The sequence below is a fragment of the Nansenia antarctica genome (genome assembly GCF_963989245.1).
Source record: "Nansenia antarctica genome assembly, chromosome: 1".
Taxonomy (NCBI): Eukaryota; Metazoa; Chordata; class Actinopteri; order Argentiniformes; family Microstomatidae; genus Nansenia; species Nansenia antarctica.
In genome coordinates, this window is record NC_137674.1 from 67698527 (window position 1) to 67726472 (window position 27946).

Here is a 27946-nt window from a genome sequence, read left to right on the forward strand (position 1 = left end):
GTTTCCTCCACACAGTCTGCGTCAGGGAAGGATATTCCCAATCTTTCCTTAATGATATTACTGATGAAGGAGGCAGTAGGAGGGGAGATTCCATTCAAACTCCCTCATGAAATCATGCAGGAACCACCCACAGAAATGTGTGAGAGGATGTACTGGAGAATGAGGAACAGAAGTTCTCTGTAATTTTGCGCAAGACACTGCCTCTGTCGTCACAAACATGTTCACCAAGGGGGAAGTATGAAGAGTGATGTTGAGAGAGGCAAAGAGAGGCACAGAGAGGCATTTACCTGGTACAGGTTGTTCTGAATGTCCAGGACGTCTTTGGGAAAGAGCCGTATCAACTCCTGAGAAAAGTGAACATCTTCGTGGATAATAGCTAAATGCAGGATTCTGGAAGGGGCGACAAAAAAACAATGTTTCCCATTTAATATCAACATTACTTCATTTCCCCCAAATTACTTTTCACGAAGCGAAAGAGAAAGACAAAATGCATTTAAATCGTAAAAAAAAAAAAAAAAAACCTGCTTGATTATTCTCTTATTTCTATAGAAACCTAGCTACCTGGAAACGTAGCACGTAACTGTAGTAGTAAGACAACTGACATGGTTCAGTGGTTACGATATTGAGCAATAATGGAACTTTTATACAGAGACTACTCGTGTCAGCATGTTTGATTCCACAAAGGGTATTTTAAAACCTCATCTATTAAAATTATAATAATAAATCAGACACTGTTAATCCCCCCCAAAAATCAGAATTGTCAGCCAACAAAGAATAGACCTGTGGACTGATTTTGTCTCTCCACTGTTTATTCAAATGCTGTTACTGGAACTACTACGTACACCGTACACTGTACCATCAAAGTGAAAAACAACCCCATACACTCACCCAAAAACCTGAAGGGGAAGTTATGGCAGACGTGTAAAATGTAGGAAATGGAACAAAGCTGTACGACTTTATTTAACCTACGACAAGACTTCTCAGAACACACTGTCTGACTGTCAACGTATGTGTGAAAGAAGTGACTAGTTATACACACAAAGGCAACTATCTGGCAATTAACTTATAAAAGAGTATTCTTCAATGATACACTCACAAAATAAATAGTTCTCCACTACAACCATATTAGTTAGACGCCATGTTAGCTATTTTGTGGTGGAATGTCTTTGTATCAGCAGGGAGACAGGTGTAGGGAGGTTGGAGTCCATTGTCACATGACCACGGTCTTATTTTATTCTACAGACAGTTATGTGTCATGGCTGATCTGATTAAAGCAAAGGGCTTGCACAGTCACCATGTTCTTTGAACATTTGAATGTACTGAATCTGTCTTGACTAGATCTGGTCTTGAAACATTTATTTTTCATCTTAAAATGTAGTTCCTGGATTAAATAATGGTGGAACGAAACAGGACACAATAATCCCACGAGGGACGTCAAATATTTGTACCACAGAGTAAAAGGGGGTTGATCGTGGTGTATTGTAGGTTCTTTCTCTAGGGTAAACCATTCTGCTGGTGAAAGAATGCTTCCTTGTTACCACGACATAGACAATAAGAAGACGGAAATGAAAGGAGGTCAGACACAACAAGACAAATAACTGTCTGTCATGATGTGGTTAAGAAGACCCACTACAACTTCCATCAATTGATAGTGATCAGCGTTGCTCATACGGAACATAACGCAAAGACTAGGATGATGAGTGAAAGAGTGAAATACAAAAAACTATGTGTGGGAGCCTGATAAGAGTTACGTTCACATGTCTTGTACATTTCTATATCTGTCTGAGTGCTTGGGAGGTGTGTGTGTGTGTGTATACAGCACTTGTATGATATTCGTTGATTGGCCTATACTGTACTGTCAGGCCCAGAGAGAGAAGTATCTGAACATGTGCCTTGCCTTTCATGGGGAATTCCACACCTATCTCTTCCACTTCTGCTTTCCAAGTGGGGCACCACAGGAGTACTGTAGCCTACAGTACAACAAGATCCATGACAGCCCTCACAAAAGAGTATCCCTCCACACTGAAACTCCCCTATTACATTGCATTCCCATGATTGAGATATTGTATGCAATAAAAACGCCACTGCAGGCCAAACTCCAAACTGAAATCAGCAACATGTTATGGTTGCATTGTGTCGTCTTCTGTTTACATTTTAAACCAGGGAAAAGTACCTGCAATCACTGTTATTGTGGTTGACAGAGACCCAGTCATCCCAGCAGACATGATGTCAGAGAAAACATCACCTGCATGTTGACAGGGGTAATCTTAGCCTCGGCTGTCATTGTTTGGTGACAAAACTAGGCTTCCTCCCTTGCACACACCCAAATGAACAACACCCATCCAGTTATTTGACATATTATACACCACAGTCTACTAGAATGTGTTTAGGGGGTATCATGGGCAAGCGGTTGATTTAAGATTTGCGTTTACAATTCTTGTGCATTTAAGTGTTAAGAGTTTTGGTCAATTAGATCCGTTTGAAAGTTAGTAGCAAAGCCACATCGGTCACATGCTCTGTGTTGTAGGTTGAGAGACTTAATATGGATGAGATTTGAGGCAGTGATATGGAAAGGAATTGTTGTTACCAGCACATCATTTTAACAACCATAGTATGTATCAAATTCCTTCCACATTGATGTATTCCTGTTACATTGTTGCCGTGCAATGCACCAACGTTTTTGCAATTAATTTCAAATAAAAGTATTTTCACATAAGATCAATGATGTATGAGAATGTCAAACATGTAAACCTACGTGTCTCCGTCCTCAGTGATGGTGGTGAGCAGGTTTTCCTCCTGTTCAATGATGTTCTCTCTGTTTTCAACTTCATCAGACAGAGAGATCCTGCAGTCCAGAACCATGTCCCCCAGACTGTCCACAGACGAGGAGCCGTACGCAGAGTCCAGGCGCTCCTCTGGGATGTGAACCAGTTTGTCCTCTGGGATGTGAACACGATCGTCCCTGGCGGCTTCGCTGCTTTCTGATGTCGAATCCCGCCGCAACGTTTTCATAAACTGATCATGATCTTTCGTTAAAGACTCGAGACCAGAATCAGTTCGGTTCTCCTCCAACAAATCCACTTTGTCTTTTCCATCCTCGCCGGCTGCCATGGTGTCCAACAGTACAGATAGCCCCCCTAACCCTAACTGGTTCAGACTCCGCCAGGAACGACCTGTTGTTAGGCCTACCTGTTGTTCGGTGATGCAGAGAAGACAGAGAGAAGTCAGAGGACAGGTCGGTCACCTGAGGAGGAGATCACCGCTCCTTTGTGAAACCAAAGCAGGAATGAGCTGTTTCGTTTCATGCCACCTGAACGCTTCTCTTTTCCCACCAGCACACTGGCTCCAGACCAGTTTTACATGGAAATAAAAGTAATTTTTTCGCGACCCAACAGGCAAACCATTCCGATTATTATTATTTTTTAAAAGAGCCAGAAAACAGGATTCAAATAAGCTTCCGCAGCACCGTATGGTTTAATCGGCGGTGTGCATGGTTCTGGTGCATGTGAGCAATGAAAGGCGAAGTGCTGACATGTAAAAAAAAAAAAAAAAAAAAAAAAAAAGGCTCCAGTTTTTTTGGGTCGTAAGCGGGGCTGGGGAATCCCCTCAGGGCGTGGTCGTGGGCGTGGTCGTGGGCGTGCACAGCCGCGTGGAGTCTCCCTACTTCTACAGGACCGATCCACTAGCTTTCATTTGTCCTTCTCTCCAAGGCTACTATTATATGACACAACTGGGATATTCACCATTTAAGTAAATAGGGATTCATGTGTCCAATTAGACACGACAGATAGAATAGGTCTCTAAGCCACTTGTATTATGTTGTAATCATTTTTTTGGGAAATAGATTTGACTCAACTCAGTGTCACAATAGTTGTAAAGTTAGACTGCAATCTTGGACTGACACATTTTTAGTGGTGGTGGTGGTGGTGTTTGGGTGGGGAGGGGTGGTGGTGGTGGTGGGTGGGGGGAGGGTTAATTTCTCTGTAATTCAGCTTCACTTCTTTGCCTTATAAGGAAATAAATAGATAGCCTATATAGAATACACAGGCAGCCTTCTTAATATATATGCTAACATTACACACCATTATTTATTTTTTTGCCTATAGATGGACAGAGTCGGGTGGATTATACATTATATTTATAGGTCTATAAACTTAGCATGATTGTATCCATTACTTACTATTATTACTATGGCCACTAGAGGGCACAATCCGCCAGATTTTCTTTTCTCTCTCGAGCTCTCTCGGTTGTGAGAGTATGGGCCAAGAGAGATCCTATTACCATGCTTGACAGAAGACATTGTAAAATGATTACTGTATATTTGGTATGTTGAGGATGCTAGATTTGTAGAGCTGAAGCAGTGAACTGGTCAGTCTTGCCCATTGAATAGCTATAAAGAATAGTTTCTGTTACTCTGTCAGAGTAGAGATGTTGCATATTTGGGCATGTAGCTATACTGTCATTAAAGTTCTAAATCCAATCCTATCTTCTCAGCTGTTCAAATGATTATATAAGCTGATTATATCATGTTAACGTCGTCACTGTGCCTTCCAACATCTCTGGAATAGACAATTAAAAAAACGTAGTTATCTCACAAGGGGTGCTGTGGTAAAGGTCCATATTATAGTTGTTGAAAATCAGTTGGACTTTGAGACTAACTCACTAACTGTTATCGAATCTACTCTGGAAATACAGTAACCCTTTGATTCAAATATACTGTTCTCTTCCTCAGTGATCAATAAAGGGATGTGGGCCTATACGGTGTATATAATAGGTAGTAATATCCCTGCAGTGATATGGCTGCAGGCTACAAACACATTTCAGATTATGAAATGATATCCATCAATAGACAGGCCTATCAAACAGGGGATCATGGCACAAACGGTATAAATGCACTTATGCGATGCGTTGTGCACAGGATTTCCATAGTCTCTCAGCAATATTTGTTTTTTTTCTCCAAGATGAAAGAAAGAAGCCCTTCACATCAGATTTGTGCCAGTGCTGATGACCGAAATGGGAATAACCCTTTGGCATAAAGCCAAGGTCACGTACCCCCCCTCCCCACACAGACCAATGGGAAGAGAACTCTTGCAGTGCGCCCGGGCGGTCTCGTCTCTACCTGGGGAGGGTTGCATTGCCATCCCCACGCGCGCGCACAGAAGCGCGAGCTTATTTACATTCTGCCTGTGCCATTACGGAGCGTGCACGGCACGTGTGGGTTTATTACTCGCCTTTGTCCTCCTATGTACACTCATTTTTATTTTTTTCTGTGGTCAAATTGTGATGCTGCCGTGACCGTTTCCCCAGCCACATATAATCGGAATAGAACAGCCTTTTGGAAACACCTGCATCAACGCGCAAAGGAGCCTGTTTATTTATTTCTTCGTCTTCCGAAGGAGCAGCAGAGCAGACAACAGACCTATGCATCAGGCACATTGGATTGGATACCCGTAGCCATGCGACGGCTGCTCACATCCGAGATGCTGTGGGGGAGCAGCAGATGCTTTGCAATGGGAGCGTTTTAACCATGTGGGGTTCCCTCCTCCGGCGGTGTTGTTTTGGATGATGCATGGAGGGGCGGCTTGCTGGCGAGTTTATGTCGCGCCGTGATTTGGAAATCGGTATTCCTAAAGTGATCCATGCCCCCGTGTCCCTGCCGTCGTCAACATGTCCCCAGCCTCAGCTGCGACAGCCAGTGAGAGCAGCACCACCACCGTCCCCGAGGAGGAGGACAGCCCCCGCGAGGAGGTGAGGGTCCCTTGTTCATAATGACAAATCAGCGTTTTACACTGAACCGACGATGAGCCGATGCGAATATTTAACGTATGGCTTCAAAATGATTCCTACTAATATAATATCTGCAATCCCTCTATAATCTGACTCGTAATCTGATTTCAGAAATAGCTGCTCAATTAGCCCCACTTAAAAGCCTTAAACGCATTATGCAGCGCTGCGTGCATCTGTCCGTCTGCATCAGTCGGATGAATACAGTGGCATGGTGGTAAATGACAACTGATTACTTTTGTCATAATATTTCACTGTTGTGTAGGCTATAATGCTTTTGAATGTGTTTGTGCACGCGCGTGCGTGCGCGCGAACGTATGTGGTGGATGTGCGCTTGTTTGTCTCCCCTCCAGCAAGTAACACATGCTGCTCATGAATGCTGCCCTCTCTGGTATTACAATGATTGACATCCCTGTCTGAGACAGTGTCACAAAGCATGGGAATATTGTAATGACACGGCAAAAATACTTCTGTCATGGACTCATGGTCTAAGGCTGGGGACGCCTTATTATTATTGTTCTTTCGAAGAGCTGTAGGATGTACCATACTGGTGTGGTGTTCTACTGTTATTCTTTGCTTACACTGGGTTTCTCGGGGAACAAGCCTTTGGGTGCACAATTATATGAAACTCTTAAGTTCATTAATAACCAATGGAGGCTGAGTCTTTATCAATCATTTCAGAGTGTTTATTAAACTCTTGCAAGAGGGGTCTCTGTACAGTTAAACATAGGGTTTCAAAGTACAAAGCCCACCTCTCTATGGGGTTGGTTCATCTTCTAGTTTCAACATTCAGTTCTTGTACAACATCACGTGGGTACAGATAACACAGAACATAATTCTTTCACTTTAGCCTTGAAGAGAAGGGAGTGAGGGTCTCTCTTTATCTATCACCTGCAGTTTTAGTCACATACCATTCTTGTTATTCATACAGTCTTCAGTGAACATAATATCATTATTGTTGTATTAAAGATATTTCTCTCACAGAAACATGTCCAGCTGGTGTCGACAATATTTTGTGTGAACACAATTTGGTGCTGCTTAGTTGTCTGAGGAAACAGTAATTGGATATCTGCGTGTGTCATCAACCGTTTTAATGTGATAGTATTCATGAACTTAGTTCTTAAGGTAACGACATTGCCTTTTATGAAGAAAACTGTAACCTAAGGACCTTTGCAAATCAAGTTAGTCTTGAGTGAGTATGTACAGTAAAGCTTTCCCCTATGCCCAATTAAAACATCTAACCACCATCAAGATGAAAGTTGGGCACATCTCATATTCTTCATGAGTATTAGCTGTTCTATTACACAAGAGTTTTTAATGTAATGCAAAGCCTGTTTTAGAGAACAGAGAACAGTGTCAGTAAGCTTGAAAGGAGCTAAATTAAAGGCGCAAGAACACAATTAACTGTTGCTGTAGCTTTTCCCTCCTCCTTTATTTGTTATGTGTTGTACAGTGTTATGTGTTATGTGTAGTACATGACTCATTTACACGTAGAGGCAACATGTAAGGTGGTGTGAAAGCCCTGGGAATCGCACATTGTGAAGAACCCCCTAAAATAATCCTGTAGACGGTGGGACACTTCTCACTTCTCTCTCACACCCTGTGTGCTTCATCAACACCACAGTAGAGCCCTGGAGAAGGCCCTCCACTCCTGACTTCAAGATAATCTCTTCATAAACTCTTTTCACACATACAAGCTTTCCCAGTACATTCCATGGAATTTACCTGGTAAGGGGTATGTGTGAACATGACTTTACTGGGAAATTCTCTCTGGCAATTACCCTGGTCAGGACCTTGTGTGATTCCATGGAATTTACAGGGAATGCTTAGGTGTGAACAGAAGCCTGAACATTGCCCGGTCCGGCAGGTGAAGGGTTACATATTTCTGACACAAGACGTTTTCACGTGGAACAAGTTAACCAATCACAGCGAGGAGTTTCTCACTTGGTTCTTTTGGTTTGTTCCACTGATGTTACAAGTTGGCTAGTTAATCCACATCACATCAGGCAAAGTAGTTAGGTAATTCCAGAACTGGATACTACTTAATTTCCAATCATAGTTAGCTAGCCTAGATTACGATTATTATTATTATTATTATTAGACTGTCAGGCAGACCCTGCAGGCTTTTGTCTGACACATGTTAATTATATACTGTAAATAATACAAATCTGTGTCTTTAAATGTATTATATTACGAATGATATCTATGAAAGTACACTTTGGATGGTAAGAAAACAATTTGTATTTATTTATTTTTTAAACATTCACATTCAGCTGCCTCAATTGGTTGATAAGTAGTAATTGCTCAGCTGATCTGTTTTCCACAGCTTTACCTTTTGACTATCGAGATTCTTACAGCAGCTTTTATCATACAAACTTAGAATGTCAAAAGCAATTAATAATTAATTAATATACATTTTGTACCTTTTCTTCCTATATACAACACTGTGTCCTATAGAACATGGAAATATTGTAGATCATAGAAAAATACATAAAAATAATGTTAAAACTATGCTAAAAGTTATGAGCGCATAAACCTTATCAGCCATAAAGCAACTTGATATTCATGATTTCAAGTTGCTTCATCTGTCCGCCGTTTCACTTCAGTAGAGGCTGTTAGACAAGGCTGTTAGACAAAAAAAATGCGCGTTGACTTCAGTTCATGCAACAAATGTCCCCTTTGGCATGGAAGTATCTTAGGGTCATAGAAACACTTTTATCCAAAGACACAAGTGAGATCTGCTTTTTTTTCAAAATGGCAACAATACATCAGAGCCCATTGGCAATTACCACACCCCATATATGTCCTACTGTTATAGCTATAATGACAAATTTGGTGTCAAACTGTACATTTGTGGGGTCAGGGAATCCAATTAAATAGGTTTCAAGGATGAAAACCCAATAGTTTTCTTCTTACCATGGCAATCTGGGGTAAAATATGCAAATTTCATTAAAAAAAAAACTAAACGCCATGCTTTCAAAACTCCACTCCTAGAAATAACAAACAATGGCACATGTACAATGTTGTAGTTGTTTAAATAAACAGGTTGCAGTGTTATATGTACATGTTTTAAGCAGATTTTGCATGTAGTTCACCACTGTGGGAGCATGAATGAATGAATGAATGAATGGTCTTTATTGTCATTGCTACAGTACAGGTACCAAACAACGAAATTTAGGAGGGGTGGCTCCCCTGGTGTTAGGAAAGAAAAAAAAACACTTTTAAAAAAATCACAAGAAGGGAAGGAGCTGGTTTACCTGCATGAACCATTACATCCGCAGAGAGACATGCAGGGTTGCCTCTGTAGACAGCATTTACATGGTGGTTTACAGTTTGTCTTGCAGTTGCAAATGACACGTTCTGGCAAGTCCCTAGAAATAGTGGGTATGGTGGTGTAGACTGGCGTTGGTGCAGAGTGTGGGGAATCCTGCTGCCATCCCCATTGAGTGGGTGAGACTGCATGCTCTCTCACAAGCATGTTGCCCCACACATGTCCACTCTAAAGAGAAACACACGATTAGTGATAAACAAATGAAAATACACAGACCTATTTTATTCCCAGTTTTTCACCCTTATGAGAAGCTGTCTTACCTGATGAGCTACTCGGAGGAGGTGCTGATGGAGTGCATCACTGCTTGGTGGCATGTGTTCAAAGTCTCTTCCTTTGTAGAAGAAGAGGGAGAGACGGGCGGCGTCCACAGTGGTGACACTTTCCCTGGATTCACCACATTCATTACAAATCTCTGGAACATGGGTGTATGGCTTTTGATCAGGTCAGTGGTGGAATTGGGGCCAGAGAGCAGCTGAAGAGGCAAGGTCAGCTCGGGCATGGACTGCCACACAGACCAGGCTGTCTTCTTGCCTTTTCCCACGAATGCTGACGTAGTGTCGCATTCTGTTAGTGCATGAAATGCTGGGAGTGCCATTGCCTTGGCTGGTCCAAGACTATGCACAATGGCATGTGCTGGAATGTACCTGGTAATGGATTAATAAATGTGTTATTAATTGGCCTAATGAAAGAAGAGCTAATAACAAACACACATTACTGAAATCACTGTACCTGAAGTGGCGGCCTACTCCGAAGGCAATCCAAAGTTCGGTGATCCTCTGTCTGAGGTTCACAACAGCGGCTACAGCCAGCACCACAACATCACTGTCACTGCTGCGGACAAGGACACAGCGATGTCCAGCGAGGGTAGCTGCAGACACATGAAGAAATATCCGGGTATCAGCTTCTTCATGTGTGCATGGGGCGAGCGCATCTGTGTCAATGTCAGCTGGTGAGGTGACACAATCCCCCAGTATAGTAGTGAAGAGCTCCTTGCCCTAGAATGAGAGAGAGAATGTAATTGAGGATCTGCCAGTGAAGTCCAATAGATGACTACAGCATGTAATAGAGCATTGCAGAAGTGTATATACAGTATACATATATGTCAATACCTGTGGAAGTGTCATGAGCTTCAAGCTTTGAGCCAGCTCTATGAACAGCTCCTGCTTGTTTAAATCCACACGTAGGAAGGCAGCCCAGTTGCCAGGAACTTTGGTCGAGAGAATAACCTTCCTTCTGGCACCGGTGCCTCTCTGTTCTCGAGTTCCTGACTTCAGACTTGTCTTGGAGTACACATCCCAGACAATGTCAACACGGTCATTTGTCTCAAACCATGAAAGGATGTACCGTGCGAACACTTCTGTAAAGTAGTGTCCAATGGTCACGGCACTTCCAGGACGAAGCATTTGGACAAGCACAGCACCATCCAGCACAGCTGCAGTTGTCACTGGTCTGTGGTTTTCCAGATCTCCGGTAACAATGCAATCTAGAATCTCACTCTTGGCTCCATGATGCATTTGTCCTTTCCGAGTGAGTGAAGGTGGATGGGGAGAACTTTCATGAGAGAAAACTGCTTCATTGATTTTGCGACCAGAATGAACAGCCAACAAAAGTTGGGTCACTTTTGCTTGTTGGTCCTTCACAATAGCCACTTCCGATTTGTTGTGTGGTTGGGAAAGTGGAGCCTTGAACAACTTCAGCTTGGTGTGTGGTATGGGAGCAGTGAATGCCTCTTCTTGGGACCTGACCCGCTTATCCACAAACACTGTATATCGCTTAATTCCGATGTCCTTCACCTCCCTTACATTGTCGACCACATACGGGGGCATGATGACTGACTCATCCAAGTCTAGCAGATACCCACTGTCCTCCAGGAAGGGATTTCCCATGGCCTCAAAGGCATCCACCAGTGCCAGCACATCATTCTAGAAAAAAATAAAAATAAATACTAATCATGAACATCAAAACTACTGCAAATCAAGACTACCTGCCAATTTGAAATACATCAGAAAATTACCTTGTAGTCAGCTTGAAATGTTGGATACTGTTCATGGTGCCTCTGTTCTTCTGACTTCTTTGTACCCTCAAATTCCCTGACTAGGCGTGCCAGCTCAGGGCGAACAATCTGCTCTCGGCGAACTGTGTCTGGGTCATCCAGGTTCTCTATGACCCCACCATGATTCTTCAGCCAATCAATTAGTTGCTCATGCATCTGGTCATGAGGGATCATGGAGAATGCTCGCCTTGACTTCTGCCCCATGAAGTGACCACTTTGGAACTCCACAAACAGAGCAGGATGTCGTTCTTCTAGTGTAGCCATATCACGGAGATGGATGGGCAGGTTCCGGGCATAGTGGGTATGATCCAGTGCAAATACCCATGGCATCAGAGAATCAAGTGTCTCCATGTAGAGGGAGAAGTCTGCTGAGCGACAGGACTTGACAAACTGAAACAAAAAGTACTTTATATTAAACACTAGGAAAATGTGGAAGAGCTGTACTCTTGACTAAAAAATATAAGAGTTGGTTAAAGGAGAGAATGTGACGTGAACATGTCTTACCTGAAGAATGAGAAGGTCCAGCTCCATGGACTTAAACCAGTAATGTGCTTGGGGCTGTGAGGCACACTGCATCTTGAGCCATTCATCAAAGGGCAGAGGGATGAGGCCGCTTATCTCTTCATTGTCATTTGTTGCCTTCTCCACGTATTGATCATATGCCTGCTTCATGAGCACATAGAGAGCAGCTACAGACACCTGATGCATGTACCGGGTTCTGCAGATGTGGTGAACACCAATGAAGGACTGAGCTTTGCCACTAGTTGAGATACCACTGTTGGTAAGCACTGTGGTCCACCCGCTGCCTTCCAGCCAGTCTCCAGACACACTCCACAGCATCTTCTCCGTATGCATTGGCCCCAATGTTACCAGGAAAGAGTCCTCACCAAGCTCTGTCTGGGGGAACTTCCACTGAAGTTTCTTGGCCAAGGTGAACAGTGGTTGATCAGCTACCATGACTGGTGTCTGACCTGGATTTAGATAGTTGATTGCTTGGCGGAGGACATTCATTGCATGCCAAGCCATAGTGGGGCTGGTAGAGGACTCTGTAAACAGTGGCAACATGTACGACTTGGATGGAGGGGATGAAGTAGGCTATGTGATGCTGGCATGAAATGCAGCCCATGAGATCCATTCTCCAGGTTCAAGGTTCTCTTTCCCTAGAAGGTTTCTGACTCACTCCAGCCACTGGTAGCCTTCTTCAAGGATGTTGATGAGAGGACGGGAGGCTGGATGAGGATGGCTATTGGTATTTAGGGCAGGTACATACAAGACCTCATCAGTTGGCAGTGAAACATCGAGATCCATAGTTGTGTAGCAAGCTGGCAAGGTTTTCACACCCTTCCTCCCCATCATAGATGGATCTAGGATGTCAGTGAGATTCACAGTGTGTTGGCTCTCTGAAGAGAAGTGCTGCTGAATGCTGATGCATGTTCCATGGAGGGCTGATACTGCTGTTGTCGATGATGGGTTGTGGTCAATGTTATCAAAACCAGTGCCACCATTGGTGAAGACACCCTTGACTGCTTGAGGGGGGACTACCACACCAATCTGTTCCCAGTGATTGATCACTGAATTGGCGATGTCTGTGCTGTATATTTTCAAGCGGTGATATGACACACATAGTCCTCGATTATGCATGGCCTCCACCAGATGTCTGCTGCCAGTTTGTAGGTGTAGTTTCATTGCCAGATATAGAGATGCTGGCGTTTCCTTCTCTTTTTTATGACGAGAAGCACTGTCAGGCTTCTTGGATCTGTGTTTTACAGAGTTGAAAATTATTCGCTGCCCAATGGATGTTGCAACCTGGGACTTCTCAGGTCCAGGAGGTGGCTGTTCAATACCTGATCCATCAAGAAGCATGTGGAGGAATGTTAACATGGGAGGTACTGAATCTGCTTCACAGAAGTTTGAGAAGGAACCTGTAAAAGCCTGCTTCATGGGGAGATACTCTTGCCGGAGGATTTCGGCTGCGTTGAAGATGATGGGTACATTGTTGCATATGTTTTTCTTCATGTCCAAAACAGCAGTGCTCAGGTCATCATCAAAAACCAGGGACCAGGCGCGATTTGTTTGTACTGATTTGATGTCTGGAATCAGGCTTTCAATATCCTTCCGATGGTGTGTGGTGTTGCATTTGATGGATGGAAAGCCCAGAGCAGCAATGCGCTGGTCATAGAGGGCTGTCAAGTCGGACATAGCCAGTGACTCCCCTGAGCAACGATATTTTTCAATGAATTCGAGCAACTCATTGAGTACACATTCTTTGTTGATCTGAGCTGCATTACTTTCAGTGTTACATTCAACACTTTCTGCTTTTTTTCTATAGAGCTTCTGCAGGCATGAACAGTGATAGACAGCATCAATTGCCACCATGTCACCAGCAGCTAGTTTAGCCAATAGATGTGTCACCCACGATCTGAGCACATTCTTTCACTTTTTTATCCAAGCCAAGGGTGGCAGCCCTCCTCAGTTGCTTTTTGTTGCCTACTTCACCACAGAAGAGACACGGTGTGTTGACTGGTTCACATGATGATGTTGAGGGTGTGGGTAAAGCCGGTGTAGTGAATTTGACACCACTTATGCGTCGTGTCTTTACTGGGCTCACAGACTCTTCATTACGTTTTCTTTTTCTTGCTCTCTCAACTTTTTGCTTATCAATGGCATTCCTGCAGCTTTTGTGCCACACTACTGGATTCAACATCATCTGCTGCACTACATCCTGAGCACCACCACCATTGCCAGCATCACTGTCATCCCCAAGGCCTACTATACAATTGGGCAAATCACCTAATTCCTTCAGCTCCTGGATGTTGTCTGTAACTTCCTTGTAACATGCATTACGTTTTTCAGGATTGTTTCTCAGTTGTACAGATGATGAGGGATCTAATGTTTTTTCATTGCTTTTCTGTGACTGACATATGAAGCATAAACTCCACTCACGAGTGTCCATGATGGCAACACCTAAGTACATCTAAAATGATAAATAAACATGCTTAACACTAGAACAGCCAAGTGAGTAAAACAATTTTACACCTTTGCACTTGATCAAATTTCAGGAACCTTCTTTCATGACTTGTGCGTTCTACTACCCAGTATCCTTACATTTACAAAATCACATCAGGATAAGCTAGTATAAAGCTATTTTGCAGTTTTTCTGTGTAGGAGGCAGGCTAATTTACAAGACACACCAACTAGTGGTCTTTGTGTGTAAATAGCAGCTTCCCATTGTAAAGACTATGGTAATTTGTTCTAGTGTTAACATCATGAGATAGATACAATGATAGATAACAAGTATTCACAAAAGTAAAAGTATGGTATGTTTCTGCTTAGCATGGTATGTTTCTGTTAGCATGGTATGTTTCAGCTTAGCATGGTATGTTCCTGTTAGCATGGTATGTTCCTGTTAGCATGGTATGTTTCTGTTTCACATGGTATGTTTGTTTCACATGGTATGTTTCTGTTAGCATGGTATGTTTCAGACCAGAATAGATCATCAGAAGTATAAGAAGATATGCCTCAGGCCTCTTAGGAAGCTGCTCAGATATGCTTAGAAATCGAAAATCTCCTACTGCCAATTGTACAAGCATATTATTATGTTGTATAACACAACGTCAGACAAGCCTAGGGAGAATGGACACACATTGATTACACAATACTGTACAATACCTCCCCAATGATTGATTGCAAGCAAACATACTTTAAGAAAAAAAGATAATTGTTTCGAATTATCGTCTGAAAAAAACAAAGACAAATGATGAAATAATTCAAGCACAATAGACAATAGACACTGCATTCTAAACAATTTGTAACACAATATGGATCACTTCACAGCATCAGATGATTACCCAAGGGCACCCCATGATCCTGTACGATCAATCACTATCTCATGCCATGCTGCTTTAGTGCACATTACTTACATAGCCATTTCAAAAAGAGGGCACAGAATCTACATGTAACATAAGCTGGAAAGTGTGTCGTGTTCTATTGATTACAGCGGTGGAGTTTATTCAGTGCCAGTGAGTAAGTATTAAATTGCAGTGGCCTCAGTGGCAGAATGGGATAGTTCAGTGTTAATCCCCTCGGCCCTTTGGGGCGGGGTGTTAGTAGGGGGCTTGGGGACCATGTGGTAAGATGGGGATAATTACGGAGAAACATAACATTTATAATTTATTCCCTGCTGTCATGTTAACTGTTCGGCATAGTAACCACGCTCACAACATACAGTATCACGTGCTTGCAACATGTCAGTGTAACCTGGTCTTAGATCCGTTGGTTTTAGCCAACTCATAACTCTCACTGTCAAGCAATGTTTAATAGGCTGAGATCTGCTGAGATCTGTATTGTGAAAAGCTGGAATTTGGGCAAACCTATTTATAAATGCACAACAAGGGAGTTTACTCTACTATCTTATTATAGGCCTACAAGGTAACCCTTAAGAGAAACCCAGTAAAGGCAGTCGTTGTTCTTGTTATAATGCCCGCTTTGCTTAGTTGGTCACAGTCTCCTCCATGTATGTGGTATTGTCCTTAAAAATAATTCACCAAGCAGCAGAACTACAGTGCCATCTTATTATCTCCTCCTGTCTCGGTTATCATATCCAGGGTCTCCTGTACTATACAGGATTAGACCAATCAGTCTCTGCCTTGTGATGTCTGTGATATGCTAATGTATAAATGAATTGAGCTATAATCCATCTATGCTGGGTTGTTTTTTAATCCCTGCCAAGTGGCTGCATGCCCACAAGGCGTGACCAGCTCATGAGGCAGGCTGGCAGAGGCCTGGGGGCGATGGCAGCAGCTTTACGCTGCCTGGGTGAAATGACTGCAAGGTCCCTCGGGTGGCTTTGCTCTAAACACTTCAGTTTTATTTATTTCTCCGTTGGTGTTTCTTTCAAACAGTGTCAGATTGGTTATCTGTTTGGAATACAGAAATATTGTGTTCATGTTACTGTAGCTTGGTGTTATTTTTGTACCAAGAGGAAAAATAAAATTAAATGAATACCTCCTTTTCACTTCTATTCTGGTATTTATATAGATGACCCTCATGTCCACATCATGTATCTTCTGTAGATCATAGTTATGTGGGAGTTGTGGGGCGGGGGGTGGTATGTGCTTCTATCCTGCTTAGAAGTTCATCGTGTGAGAGGTAAGAGAAAGTGTATGACACGTTCGATTATAACAAGCAAAGACATGAGCAAGCGTCTCCCTGCTCATGCATAAAGTATATCAAAGCACTTAGAACGCTGTCTATTTCTCTAAATATTTCATGTGTAGCAAAGAGTGGCTGCTTTTGGCTCAAATTCCTTTATGTCTACAGCGAAGAGCATAATCTTAAAGATATCCATGACATCAAATCTTCATCGATTCCACAAAAGTTAAGCATTAAGCAACAGTTAAAAAAAAGCCACTAAATCACATGATTCATCATCATTGTTCTCTCTCTCTCTCTCTCTCTCTCTCTCTCTCTCTCTCTCTCTCTCTCTCCTGTGTGTGCAGCAGCGGCCCCTGAAACAGTCCCTGAGCAAGTCCCTGTGCCGCGAGAGCCACTGGAAATGCCTGCTGCTGTCCCTGCTCATGTACGGCTGCGTGGGGGCCATGGCCTGGTGCCACGTGACCAAGGTGACGCGCCTCTCCTTCGACAGCGCCTACAAGGGCTCCATGATGTACCACGACAGCCCCTGCTCCAACGGCTACATCTACATCCCCCTGGCCTTCCTAGCCATGCTCTACGTGGTCTACCTGGTGGAGTGCTGGCACTGCTACTCCCGCAACGAGCTGCAGTACAAGGTGGACCTGGAGAGCGTGGCGGAGCGCGTCCGGCGCATGCAGCAGGCGACGCCGTGCATCTGGTGGAAGGCCATCAGCTACCACTACGTGCGCAGGACGCGACAGGTGACGCGCTACCGCAACGGCGACGCCTACACCACCACGCAGGTGTACCACGAGCGCGTCAACACGCACGTGGCCGAGGCGGAGTTCGACTATGGGAACTGCGGGGTGAAGGACATCTCCAAGCGTCTGCAGGGCCTGGAAGGGTTCCCTGTGACGCGGCTGAGGTTCACCAAGTGCTTTAGCTTCGCCAACGTGGAGTCGGAGAACTCGTACCTGACCCAGCGCGCCCGGTTCTTCACGGAGAACGAGGGCCTCGACGACTACATGGAAGCCCGCGAGGGGATGCACCTGAAGAACGTGGACTTCAAGGAGTATATGATTGCCTTCTCCGACCCCGACCACCTGCCCTGGTACGTGTCCACCTACCTGTTTTGGGCGGCCGCCGCCCTCACCCTCTCCTGGCCTCTGCGGGTGCTGACAGAGTACCGCACGGCCTGCGCCCACTACCACGTGGAGAAGCTGTTCGGCTTTGACTACGTCCCTGCCACGCCGTCCGAGGAACGCCCGTACTGCAGCCGCATCCCCCGGGTGAACACCGTGGACAGCACGGAGCTGGAGTGGCACATCCGCTCCAACCAGCAGCTGGTGCCCAGCTACTCCGAGGCCGTGCTCATGGACCTAGCGCAGCACTCCTCGGGGGGGGGGGCTACCAGCTTCTCGGTGTGCGGAGGCGGGGGCGGTGGCTACGGCAGCTACAGGCAGAACTGCGAGCGCTGCCATCGGACCGTCAGCAGCTCGTCCATCTTCTCGCGCAGCGCGCTGAGCATCTGCAACGGCGGGGGCGGGGGGGGGGGAGGCAGCCCGCGGGTCCCGTTCAGCGGCAGCCGCTTCTCGCTGAGCCGTCTGTACGGCTCGCGGCGCAGCTGTCTGTGGCGGAGCAGCGGTAGCCTCAACAACGAGGAGGGGTCGTGCCCCACAGAGAGCACGCGCTGCCTGGCGGGGGGGCAGGCGGGCGGCGGCGGAGAGGAGAACCCGCCGGCCTATCAGGATGCGCTGTACTTCCCTGTGCTCATCGTGCACCGCAACGAGGGCTGCCTCAACCACGACCACCGCTCGCTGCACAGGAATGGATCCTGTGTGGAGACGTCGCTATGACCCCGCCAGAGCTCCCCTCAGCTCCTGACCTGAACGAGGAATGTAATGCTTTCTCCTCCCTGGGGATGCTGACTAGATAAGGAGGGTTCCTAACCCCCCCCCAGGGATGGGTAACATGGATGTATTTTTCCCATTGGACTACAGAACTTGTCCAAATGACAGTTGAAGACACCTTCGTTTGAAGACAATATGCTGGATACTGGATTAATTAACGCACCTTTTGGATGCATGTCACTTTTTAAAGTTCCCTTGCAGCCAATCTTGAATTAGATATTCTCAAGTAACATGTTAATCACAGTAATACACAAGGAAACTATCTGAAAGCATGTTTTAAAGAATACATTCATGAGTATATTCATACAGTCTCTGAAAAAGCGTTGACTTAATGTTCTGACTATGTTGTTGTTTGAAATACAATCTGCGGCTTTGAAGGAACATAATGTTACTCACCAGCTTTGCATTCTGGACCAATCACAATGCTCTGTTCATATCAGTTTGAGTATAAGTAACCAAAGTGTCATGTTACTGTACTGTATTGTCTATACATAGAAGAGACAAGTATGCGAGGTACACAAAGAGACTGCCAGGGAGGGAAAAAAAACATATTAAGAAATGCATTTGGCTGCTGTCATAACCTGGCGGCCATTAGCACCAATGGGAACGTTTGGTTTGGTGTTGGATTCAATTGGCTATGTTGTGTTAAATTGAGGAGGGATGTCTTGTGACTGAACAGACTCTTCACACCAGCAGAGACCTCCCAGAGAGATGACTCAGAGGTGGGCTGTGAGTCTAAGAAACAGCATCATTTATTCAAGCCTTAGTGGGACATTGATAGACTTTGGGGGGAAACCATAAAAACCACACAAATCACCCAGACAGAGCATGACAGAAGTGAAAACTATTTGACCTTTTTGTCCTGTAAAACGCATGACTGACCATTTTAAATATTGTTGCCGAAATCCGAAAGTGCCGAAAGTAAATAGATTAAACAGTCGTCTATAATTATGTTTTCCTCTCAGCTCATGGTTATATCAATGACTTGGGCAGATTTTATGTAAATGAATCAAACATTTGAATTAGAGACATTTTTGGAGGCAACGTGATGTGTAATTTGTTCATTTTAAGCCAAAATGTCCAAAGAGTTCTCTTTTTCCGTAATGTATGTTCTTAACATGATAATGTGAGCTACAGTGGCTGCAACACCAGTTTATTAAACAGAGGAATGAAATATCACAGGATGCAATAACTGCATTACTTCCTGTCTCTCTAAATATAGCAACATAGTCAGAGCAATGAATAATTTAGTACAGGAGGTCTAAAGGACACCGCAACTTCAAACTGAAACCGTGAAAGAAATCTTTCATCCCATCTTCCTCATTGTCAGAATAACTATGTCACTCTGAACTTCACATTTTTCTGTGTTTCGGATACAGCATTACAATGTCAGTTAGGGGTTAGGTAATAACCTCAGCATGCATCATCACTTTTCAATGCGATCTCATATTGATCATACTATATACTTTTCTTCAAACTACCTCTTCTTTTCTTAATGATTTAAGTGCCTGTGGGTCCATTTAAATTACGTTTGGCTTAAAACACACACACACACACACACACACACACACATCTGTACCAGATAGCTTAGCTACTCATTATCAAAGATCCAAGTTGGATACAACCAACCCTGTAGCTCTCCTTGGTAGCAATATACTGTATATATATTTTTTTTATTTTTTTTATTTGTATTACTACTCAATCTTTTCAGTTTGTAAAGCGTATTTGAGTGTCTAGAAAAGCGCTATATAAGTCTAATGTATTATTATTATTATTATTATTATTATACTGTGACTTGATTTTAGAGATTTGAATGACTTCTGATGGGGGCCAGGGGGACATCTGGGCACTAATGCTTGGACTGATGCTTGGAAACCTTTGAGATGTGCTTTTTCTGAACAGGCTGGGTAATAACAACCCAGACCACTGCTGTTATGCTGCAGATGCTTATCAGAGGCAGCCAGACAGACATCAGAGAGACTGGAAATAGACTGAGGGCCTGCTTTCAAACACTCAGAATGTCAGGTCTAATAATAATGAGCCGGGATGATAGACATTGTAATCAACTTTTTTGCATTACAACTGATTTCATTTTCTACTAACTAACGGCTTATAACGTCAGTCATACGAAGACAGAAGGGTCTTTGCCCATCTTCCACTGTTATTATGTTTCAATAAAGGCATATTCACATTGCCTTTCTGGCAGAGACTCGATGTAAATACGTATTCATAAATGTTCAATACGTGTTCAAAACGTGTGCAGTTCACACCGAGATTCAATCACTTATAAACAATCACTTGTAAAAAAGAATCCAGAAAAAGGGCCGTCCATCCCTAACCCACTCGTTTGGAAACGACTCTCTGAATCAAGTTGGAACGCTGCAAGGTTCAGAGGTCATTGTTGCTGTGATCAAACCAGCCCTACACTGGGGACGTCCAGCCGATAACGGCCCAGGATAAGAGCTGAGCTGACAGCCCCGTCTCCTCTGGCCCCAGAGGCCCCTGCGACACCACAAATAACACTGGTGAAGTGAGCGAGTGTCCTGGTGGAGTAATGCCAAGGAAGGACTCATGTTAACAATTCACAAAGTTGATTAGATCTTTACACCAAGGTTAGATAGACCACTTCCACTTCCATATCTGTCTCCCACTGTCTTCCTCAGACCTCTGACCCATTCCACTAAATACCTTAGAAATGACTGATGTGGTGATCTGTTGGTCTCTCTTGGTTTGGCCAGAGATGGATTGTATTGTATACTGGTGGATTGACTCGTCATCAATGATAAACCCCTGCTCATTACATTCCACATAAATGATGAAGAATGATCGTTTCAAGAGCAATAACAATAAAGTCTGCATTGACAATGTAATGGTATCGAGTACTCGACGTGAAGAAAGTTAAGGGAACCCATTAAACCTCACATTTCACTCAACAACAAACCAAAAACAGTCCTTCCTTTTTTTTGTCTATACAATAAAGCATACCAACACAAATATATATGAAGTCATACAGTAGCCAAGGCTGTCTTTTTCTTTGTCTCACAGCTCATAGTACATCTATGCAAGCCCCATAACAAACTCAGGAGTGCAGTCCGGATATCAACCTTACATTTGGTCCTATTCTTCCCCTTTCCCTTCATTCCACATGCTGATCTGACAATGCTATTTGATTGTGTCCCAGATAGGAGACATTAATGATATACTGTACTTCTGATGTTCTCTGCAGCTTGCTGAAGGCTTTGTGGATCAGCAGAGACTAATTGTGTCCTTTACAAGTGAAGGGTTTTTAATCATGGCCTGTTGAGCAGAAATGTAATAATCATACTGATACTCCTCTGACAGATAATGGGGGGGGGGGGTCACATTGCTGTAGCTAAAGGTCACACACAGATGGGAGGCACCGTTGACAGAATGGCCTCCCTTTCATGTGCTGTGTTGGAGAGGTTTTATGAGAGATCTTTAATACTGATCACTTCCAGTATGTGGGAATGTCTGGGGTTTTGGAGCAGAGCGTTAATGAATAATGAACAATGAATTTTCGATTTCAACGATGATGAATAAAATAATCAACAAATCCGTAAGTCCATTGCTTACTGATCAGCCTCTCACTATGACAACGCTCATGTTCGTTTTTTGGTCAAAACAGTTCAATGTAACGGCTCACTGTGATATATAAATGTGCGCACATGATAAAAGCGTGTTTACCAGTGCTATGTTTACTCAACATGCAGCAACAAAACAGGACAATGCAAAGCAAAGTGAGGTCATTAAAACTGTTGTGAACAGGACCAGAAGTGAGACCATTTTTTCCCACTAGAAACGACTGTTAACATTAAACCCTTTATCATGTCTTACATCGAACCCTTTATCATTATGTAAAAAGTAGGGTAGGTTGTAATATTGTATTTAATCTCAAACCCAGAATGCTTTAGGGGGTCAACTTTTTATAATGTTGTGTACAGAATTTTGTGTCTTATGAGGTCTGGGGAGAAAAGCTTTTCTATTGTACAATAATACAGAGGTGCAAGGTTCTAGAAAGACTGTCATGTGTTTCTTGTGCTTAGTTGAATGTTTCACCAATGTATACATGAAAATGTACTTGAGAACAGGGAAGTGTTTGGTTTGCAGATCTAAAGTGATCAATTTGGATGTTGTATATGCAGTATACCTGTACATAGTCACGACCACACAGCCAATAACATCTCCTTTCCAAATGGCAGAGCACAGTTTTTTCTCTTTCCCTTTTAAAATTATATTTTATTTATTTTATCACCATTTCATTATTAAACAGGAAAATTGAACATGTTTTTGTCAGGAGGTAATATTGGTGGATGTGAGTGAATAACATTTTTTTTACGTGGGGAAATAGACTGGTCTGGTTATCTATGTCATCAATCAACATTTTCAAATTTGCAGAACTGCGAGACTGCAGACCTAAGTTTTAGTCCACCCTGAACATATTATTAAAACATTGCTCTGCCTGCATTTCTCATACTCTCTCAATGTGATACAATAGATTGCTGATCCTTGCAGCACGATCAACAATCAGGAAACATGTAATACACAGTAAAACATGTTTTATTACTGCCTAGGGAGGGTAGTTCACAAGTTGGTTGTGTGACTACTAAATATTCAATATTTAAAAAAGGCAAGTCTGTATGTACATTGACACTATCACAATGTTGCCTTGATGTTGCGTATACAGTTACAATGACTGCAAACCAAATATGTGTATCAAAGTTGAAAAAGGCTAACTCAATAAAAACGTTTGTGAAATCAATGTAATCATTTGGTGATAAAAAATTACATTATTGTTGAATACATATATGTAGAATATAAAGCTAATGTTGCTTATCAGTATATCCTCCTTTACCAAAATGCAGATGCATCCACATCGGGAGCTTCAGTCTAGTGAGTGAATACACAAAGCTGAACCACAGCTCAGTGGTAGGTCACTTACAGATCATTTCCCCTCCACACCTGGGGCCTCATTTATAAATAAATAAATACTTGAACGTCATCTTTGACTTGCACGTAAGCACATTTTTCTAAACGGACGTAAGCATTATATATTAAACGAGCTGTGCATGAATTACAGTATAGGCAGTGCGGCTCACATGCCTGTAATAACTCCGCATAACCAGTAGGTAATGTGCGTACGCAAGGTCAATACTCGACGTAGAGCTACGATCGTTTCCACGGTCAAATTGACTCAAGTTTAAATTGTATAAATCACTACGTGGACGTGGTTTTCTACGTACGACACGGGTAAGATCAACATTTGATCTGAGTACTTTCTATAAATGAGGCCCCTGGAGTTCCAGTATCTAAGAATAACTCCCAAGACCATGTTCATCCCTGACATTCCTACAGTGTCAATTTATCACATCCTAATTATTCCTTGTTGCAATCTCCCATAGGACAGATAGTGTAGTGGATGTAATAGTCGAGGCTTCTGTTGAACTCAGCACTGACACATTACATGGTTATGGGAGGGGTATGATAGAACCAGAAAGATGCGAGCAGAAATGAATCGTAGAGATAGTTTTGTATCTGATAGATGCTCTGAGCCTTTTACTTAGTGTTGTTCTCTTGGGTGCGTTTCCTGCGGGCCCTGTTCTGGTTGTTTCGTACCACCTGGCTGATGCAGTACTCACTCTCCTGGTTCACCTCGGTCAGGCGAATATCACACTCCACCACGCTGGTGTTGTGAGACATCCCCTCCTCCAGCACTTCACCTCCAACCTAAACAGGCGACACATCACAACACAACACACAGTCATGCTTCATGGTTCCTGCTTACCTCTGGTAAAAGCACAGGCACATTTCATTATATTATTACTGTGTGTGATAGCTCAGTCTTGCTGACCTGGTAAACCATGGTTGCATTTTACTGAACAAGGCCAATACTGTGTCATACAATGTCTCTCAAATGGTCTGCAGTTATGTCGACAGTGGTTCATTGTTATGTCTGAGACAAGCGTTTCTATTTCAGTGTTGAGTAGACCAAGGTCAGACATACAGATGGTACTGTGCGTGACATTTTTGCTACGTGAGTGATTTTTGATCCTCCGCAGCAAATTCCTCTCACGGAGCTAAAAGTGACAGAGAATCTAAAAGGAGAAGGTGCATGAGAGGGGAAAAAGTCATCCCAGAGGAAAAAGAAGCCGCACTCAACTTTTTCAGTATGGCGTATTTCAAACACACAACCATGAATAATTGAACATGCAAACAGCTTGGATTTTAAAAACTAACTCCACATTTGTGTTGACTTCCTTTCCCCTGCTTCCCCCCCTCTTCAAACACAGTGCCATCAGAGAAGTGACTCGAGTAGACTTATAGATGTTTACAATAATCCTTACCATACGGTAATCTTCACAGTTATTGTAAAGCAAATAGAATAGAAACTGTTTACTGCACTGAATCCTAGCCAAATGGTCTGCAATGATTCTGTCAGTCCCCGATACCTATCACCATCATACGAGGCAGTAGACAGACATAACCTACTGTCAGCCAACAACCAGCGTCTTTCAGTCCCTGAAAAGCGCTTTATAAATATAATGAATTATTATTATTATTATTATTATTATTATTATTATTACTGTAACATAATGTGTCTGAAGGTGGGCTGCAGCACTGACTCACCACCCCCAGCTTGTTGCAGGACAGGTTGATGCTCTTCAGGGTGTCGTTGTAGACCAAGACCTTAGACAGGACGGTGGCCGTGGGCTCGGTCATCTGGTTGCTGCCCAGGTGCAGGCTGGCCAGGGTGTGGTTCTTCAGCAGGGCCCGGGCGACCGCCTGGCCCCCCTCGTCCCCCAGGTGGTTCAGCCTCATGTTCAGGGACAGCAGGCTGGAGTTCTTGGACAGGGCGTAGGCGATGGCCTCGGCCCCTGGGCCCCGGATGTCGTTGTTGTAGACGGTCAGCGTTTCCAACCGGCTCCGGTTGAGTAGCTTGCCGATGGCCCTGGCCCCGCGGTCCCCTATCAGGTTGTGGGAGAGGTCGAGCTCTCTCAGGGAGGGGTGGTCCAGCAGGCTGTTCACCAGCATCCGACACTTCTCATCGTCCACTTTGCTTTGATGGATTCTCAGCACCTTCGTTAAAAGCAGGGTTTATGGGTTCAAACACAGACTTATTGTACATTATTCAAAAGAGGCTTGGCAGGTCGACTTATGTAGTGAAGATGAATAGGACACACAACTAGTCTTAACATAATGTTTTCCTCTGTTTCAAATGCTCAATGTGGTATTTCATGCCATATTCCCATGAAGTAATGAATTGCTGTGGCATAACAGCTGTGTCAAACAAGGTCATGGTGTTTAGGTGTCACACCAGCCCCTCGCACGCCAGCACAAACCAGCAACTGTCATGTTTGGATATGCACATTCAAAACGCTCAGGACAGGCGAGCAAAGAGAACAAAATGACAGATGAATGCAATGAGATAGTCAGGATTGCCAAAGCCTCCCTCGATGCATATGCTGACAATATGGACGGCAGAATTGATTACAGTGTAGACCTTTATTTTTTGCTTATATTATTACTTGCTCAACGCGCTATGCAGGGAATGTGGGGCTGGTATCAGGCACTGCTTTAACTTCCTCTTATGTAAGAGCCAGAGCACAGCAGGGAGGCAGGATGCCTACAATACTGCTTCTTCAACTCCTTTGAAACTGAATCTTTCTAACAGATGCTTTGAGAGGAAGTGCATGGCACTAAAAAAGCCCCCCCACAGAAACATGCTCCAGACAACCTGACTCCGTCCTGTAGACAAGGAAAGCAGACCTATGAAAGGGCACCGTGCCAACAACACACACACAGAGAGAGGAAGGATCGATAATACTGACCTTCAAGGTCTTACAGGCCTTCAGGGCCTTGGCCAGAGACTCACAGTCACGGAGGGTGATCTCAAACAGGTTCCACTCAAAGTTCATGCCGCATCCCTTGACCCTGTAGGTCACGTGCAGCTCTTCCAGGCAGCTCAGCTTGTCGAGCAGGATGCCAAAGTCAAAGTGGTCCATCGAGGGTCCGTCGAAGCCTGCATCGCTGGCCGAGTCTGAGCTGTCTTCCTCCTCGGCCTTCTGGGGCTCTCTGATGGGGGGCAGCAGCTGGGAGACGTCCAGCCTCTTCACGTAGTCCCTGCAGAGAGGGACCAGGTCTAGGACCTCCTTACAGTCCGTCACGTCCGGGTTGAAGAGCTCGATGACGTTCTCCAGGTGTCTCTCCAGGAACATGCGCTTCCAGCTGTGGCCATACTGGGAGACGTCACACAGGCCCCAGCGCAGCTTGCAGCAGCGCTTCCAGTAGCCATCGTCGCTGATCAGGTTGGCCGTCACGTGCAGAGGCAGGGACGGGGACAGCCTCTCCAGCACGTAGGCTCTGTGGCTAGGCAGGAGGCCTTCCAGGATGGGCTTCTCTGTGTTCAAAGGTAAGTGAGGATAGATTATAGGCCTACATTTTGTGGTTAAGGATACCAAACAAACCAATATTATCCATTAACTAGATAATTGACATAATAAATAATAGATGTTTATATTAAAAAAAGATGTACCCTCAAAGCATTTGACAATGTGCTGCAGGCAGAGGTTTGATAGGAGCGGCACCACAGCCAGGGACCATTCTGGGTCCTCTGCTATGATCCTGCGGTATCTCCTGGGGTTCGCCGCTGCGTTGAACTTCTCCACATGAGGATACACACCAGAGCCAGAGGGCTTGGCCATTGTTGCATTCATGTCTGTGAAATTCAATCCTATCTAAATTAAGTGTTCACTCTTTAATTGTCTGTTCAGAAACAACATAGCCTACCATTTTTCAAATAATGCGGCATATCGGCATACAAGGACCAAATAAAGGGTGCGTTCGTAAATACGCACTGGAAATCTGATCAGCAGTCATGGAATGCCTCTTGTCCAATCAAATGACTTGGTCCTTTGTTGACGTTGAACCCAGTGTGAGCTCCGGCGCTCTCAGAGCGAATTTACGAAGGCAGCCCAAATAAAGTTAAACAAAAGAAGCATGTCTGTCTCTACCACTGGTAAACATTACAATAATGTAATGTCATGGAGGACCGTGAGGACTGACTGCAACCTTAACGAGATTAAATACATTTATATATAGGCTAGCTGACATTAGAACCACAACACAATAATAGCTAATCATATCTAAACTGGCTTGTGTATCTGACTGTGTGTCTGACTGTACTAGTGTGTCAATGAGATAAAATAACACATTCTCTAACGACTATTTATATTGTTGTTGGCTTCTATTAATTTGAAATTAAGCAGTGTGGGACACATTACCTTTAAGCTAGTTAGCTAGCCCTTCCACCGTCTCCACCACGGTCTCCTTGGTAACAAGCACGCTCGTGAAAGAGACACGCCCATCAGTCAGTTTATAACCAACCAGTGAGACACATTTGCTTTAGGGGAGAATGGGGTAAGGCTTGTCACTGTTTGTGAATGGACCAAGTTGAATGTGACCTTGATATCTGAAGAACTGTCAATCAGGCGTTTTTATTATCTTCATTACAAGCAGTTTAATTTGATGCAGATCCTAAAAAGCCCCAGTAGCAAGACAATTTGCACACGTGTTCCTTGTCCTATGGCTGGTCGCTCAAGGGCATCCCTTCAAGAAAACCTCCAGAGTGATGTTACTCTACATCTCACAACAAAAGGGTATAAACATGGAATTACAGTCACTGCCATCTTCACTCATATACATATATATATAGGCCTA

At 43.9% G+C, this 27946-nt stretch overlaps 3 protein-coding genes across 3 annotated transcripts in view; 1 reads left to right on the forward strand and 2 right to left on the reverse strand.

Annotated features, from left to right (window-relative positions):
- nfkbie (nuclear factor of kappa light polypeptide gene enhancer in B-cells inhibitor, epsilon) overlaps positions 1 to 3111 on the reverse strand; it is a gene marked incomplete at both ends in the record, with an annotated part of 11076 nt that extends 7965 nt beyond the window's left edge. Inside the window, 2 exons of the mRNA XM_080543831.1 lie at positions 288 to 390; positions 2756 to 3111. Of these exons, the coding sequence (XP_080399957.1) occupies positions 288 to 390; positions 2756 to 3111 (459 nt within the window). The remainder of the gene's footprint in view (positions 1 to 287; positions 391 to 2755) is intronic.
- Positions 3112 to 5667: 2556 nt separating this feature from the next.
- Positions 5668 to 18157, forward strand: tmem151ba (transmembrane protein 151Ba; the record flags this gene model as incomplete). Its single annotated transcript, XM_080547214.1, has 2 exons — positions 5668 to 5748; positions 16667 to 18157. 2 exons carry the CDS (start codon positions 5668 to 5670, stop codon positions 18155 to 18157), a joined length of 1572 nt encoding a protein of 523 aa, XP_080403340.1.
- Positions 18158 to 23785: 5628 nt separating this feature from the next.
- drc5 (dynein regulatory complex subunit 5) lies at positions 23786 to 26943 on the reverse strand (the record flags this gene model as incomplete). Its single annotated transcript, XM_080525277.1, has 4 exons — positions 23786 to 23956; positions 24857 to 25306; positions 26059 to 26627; positions 26763 to 26943. The coding sequence occupies 4 exons, from the start codon at positions 26941 to 26943 to the stop codon at positions 23786 to 23788; spliced, it is 1371 nt and encodes a 456-aa protein (XP_080381403.1).
- Positions 26944 to 27946: the final 1003 nt, after the last annotated feature.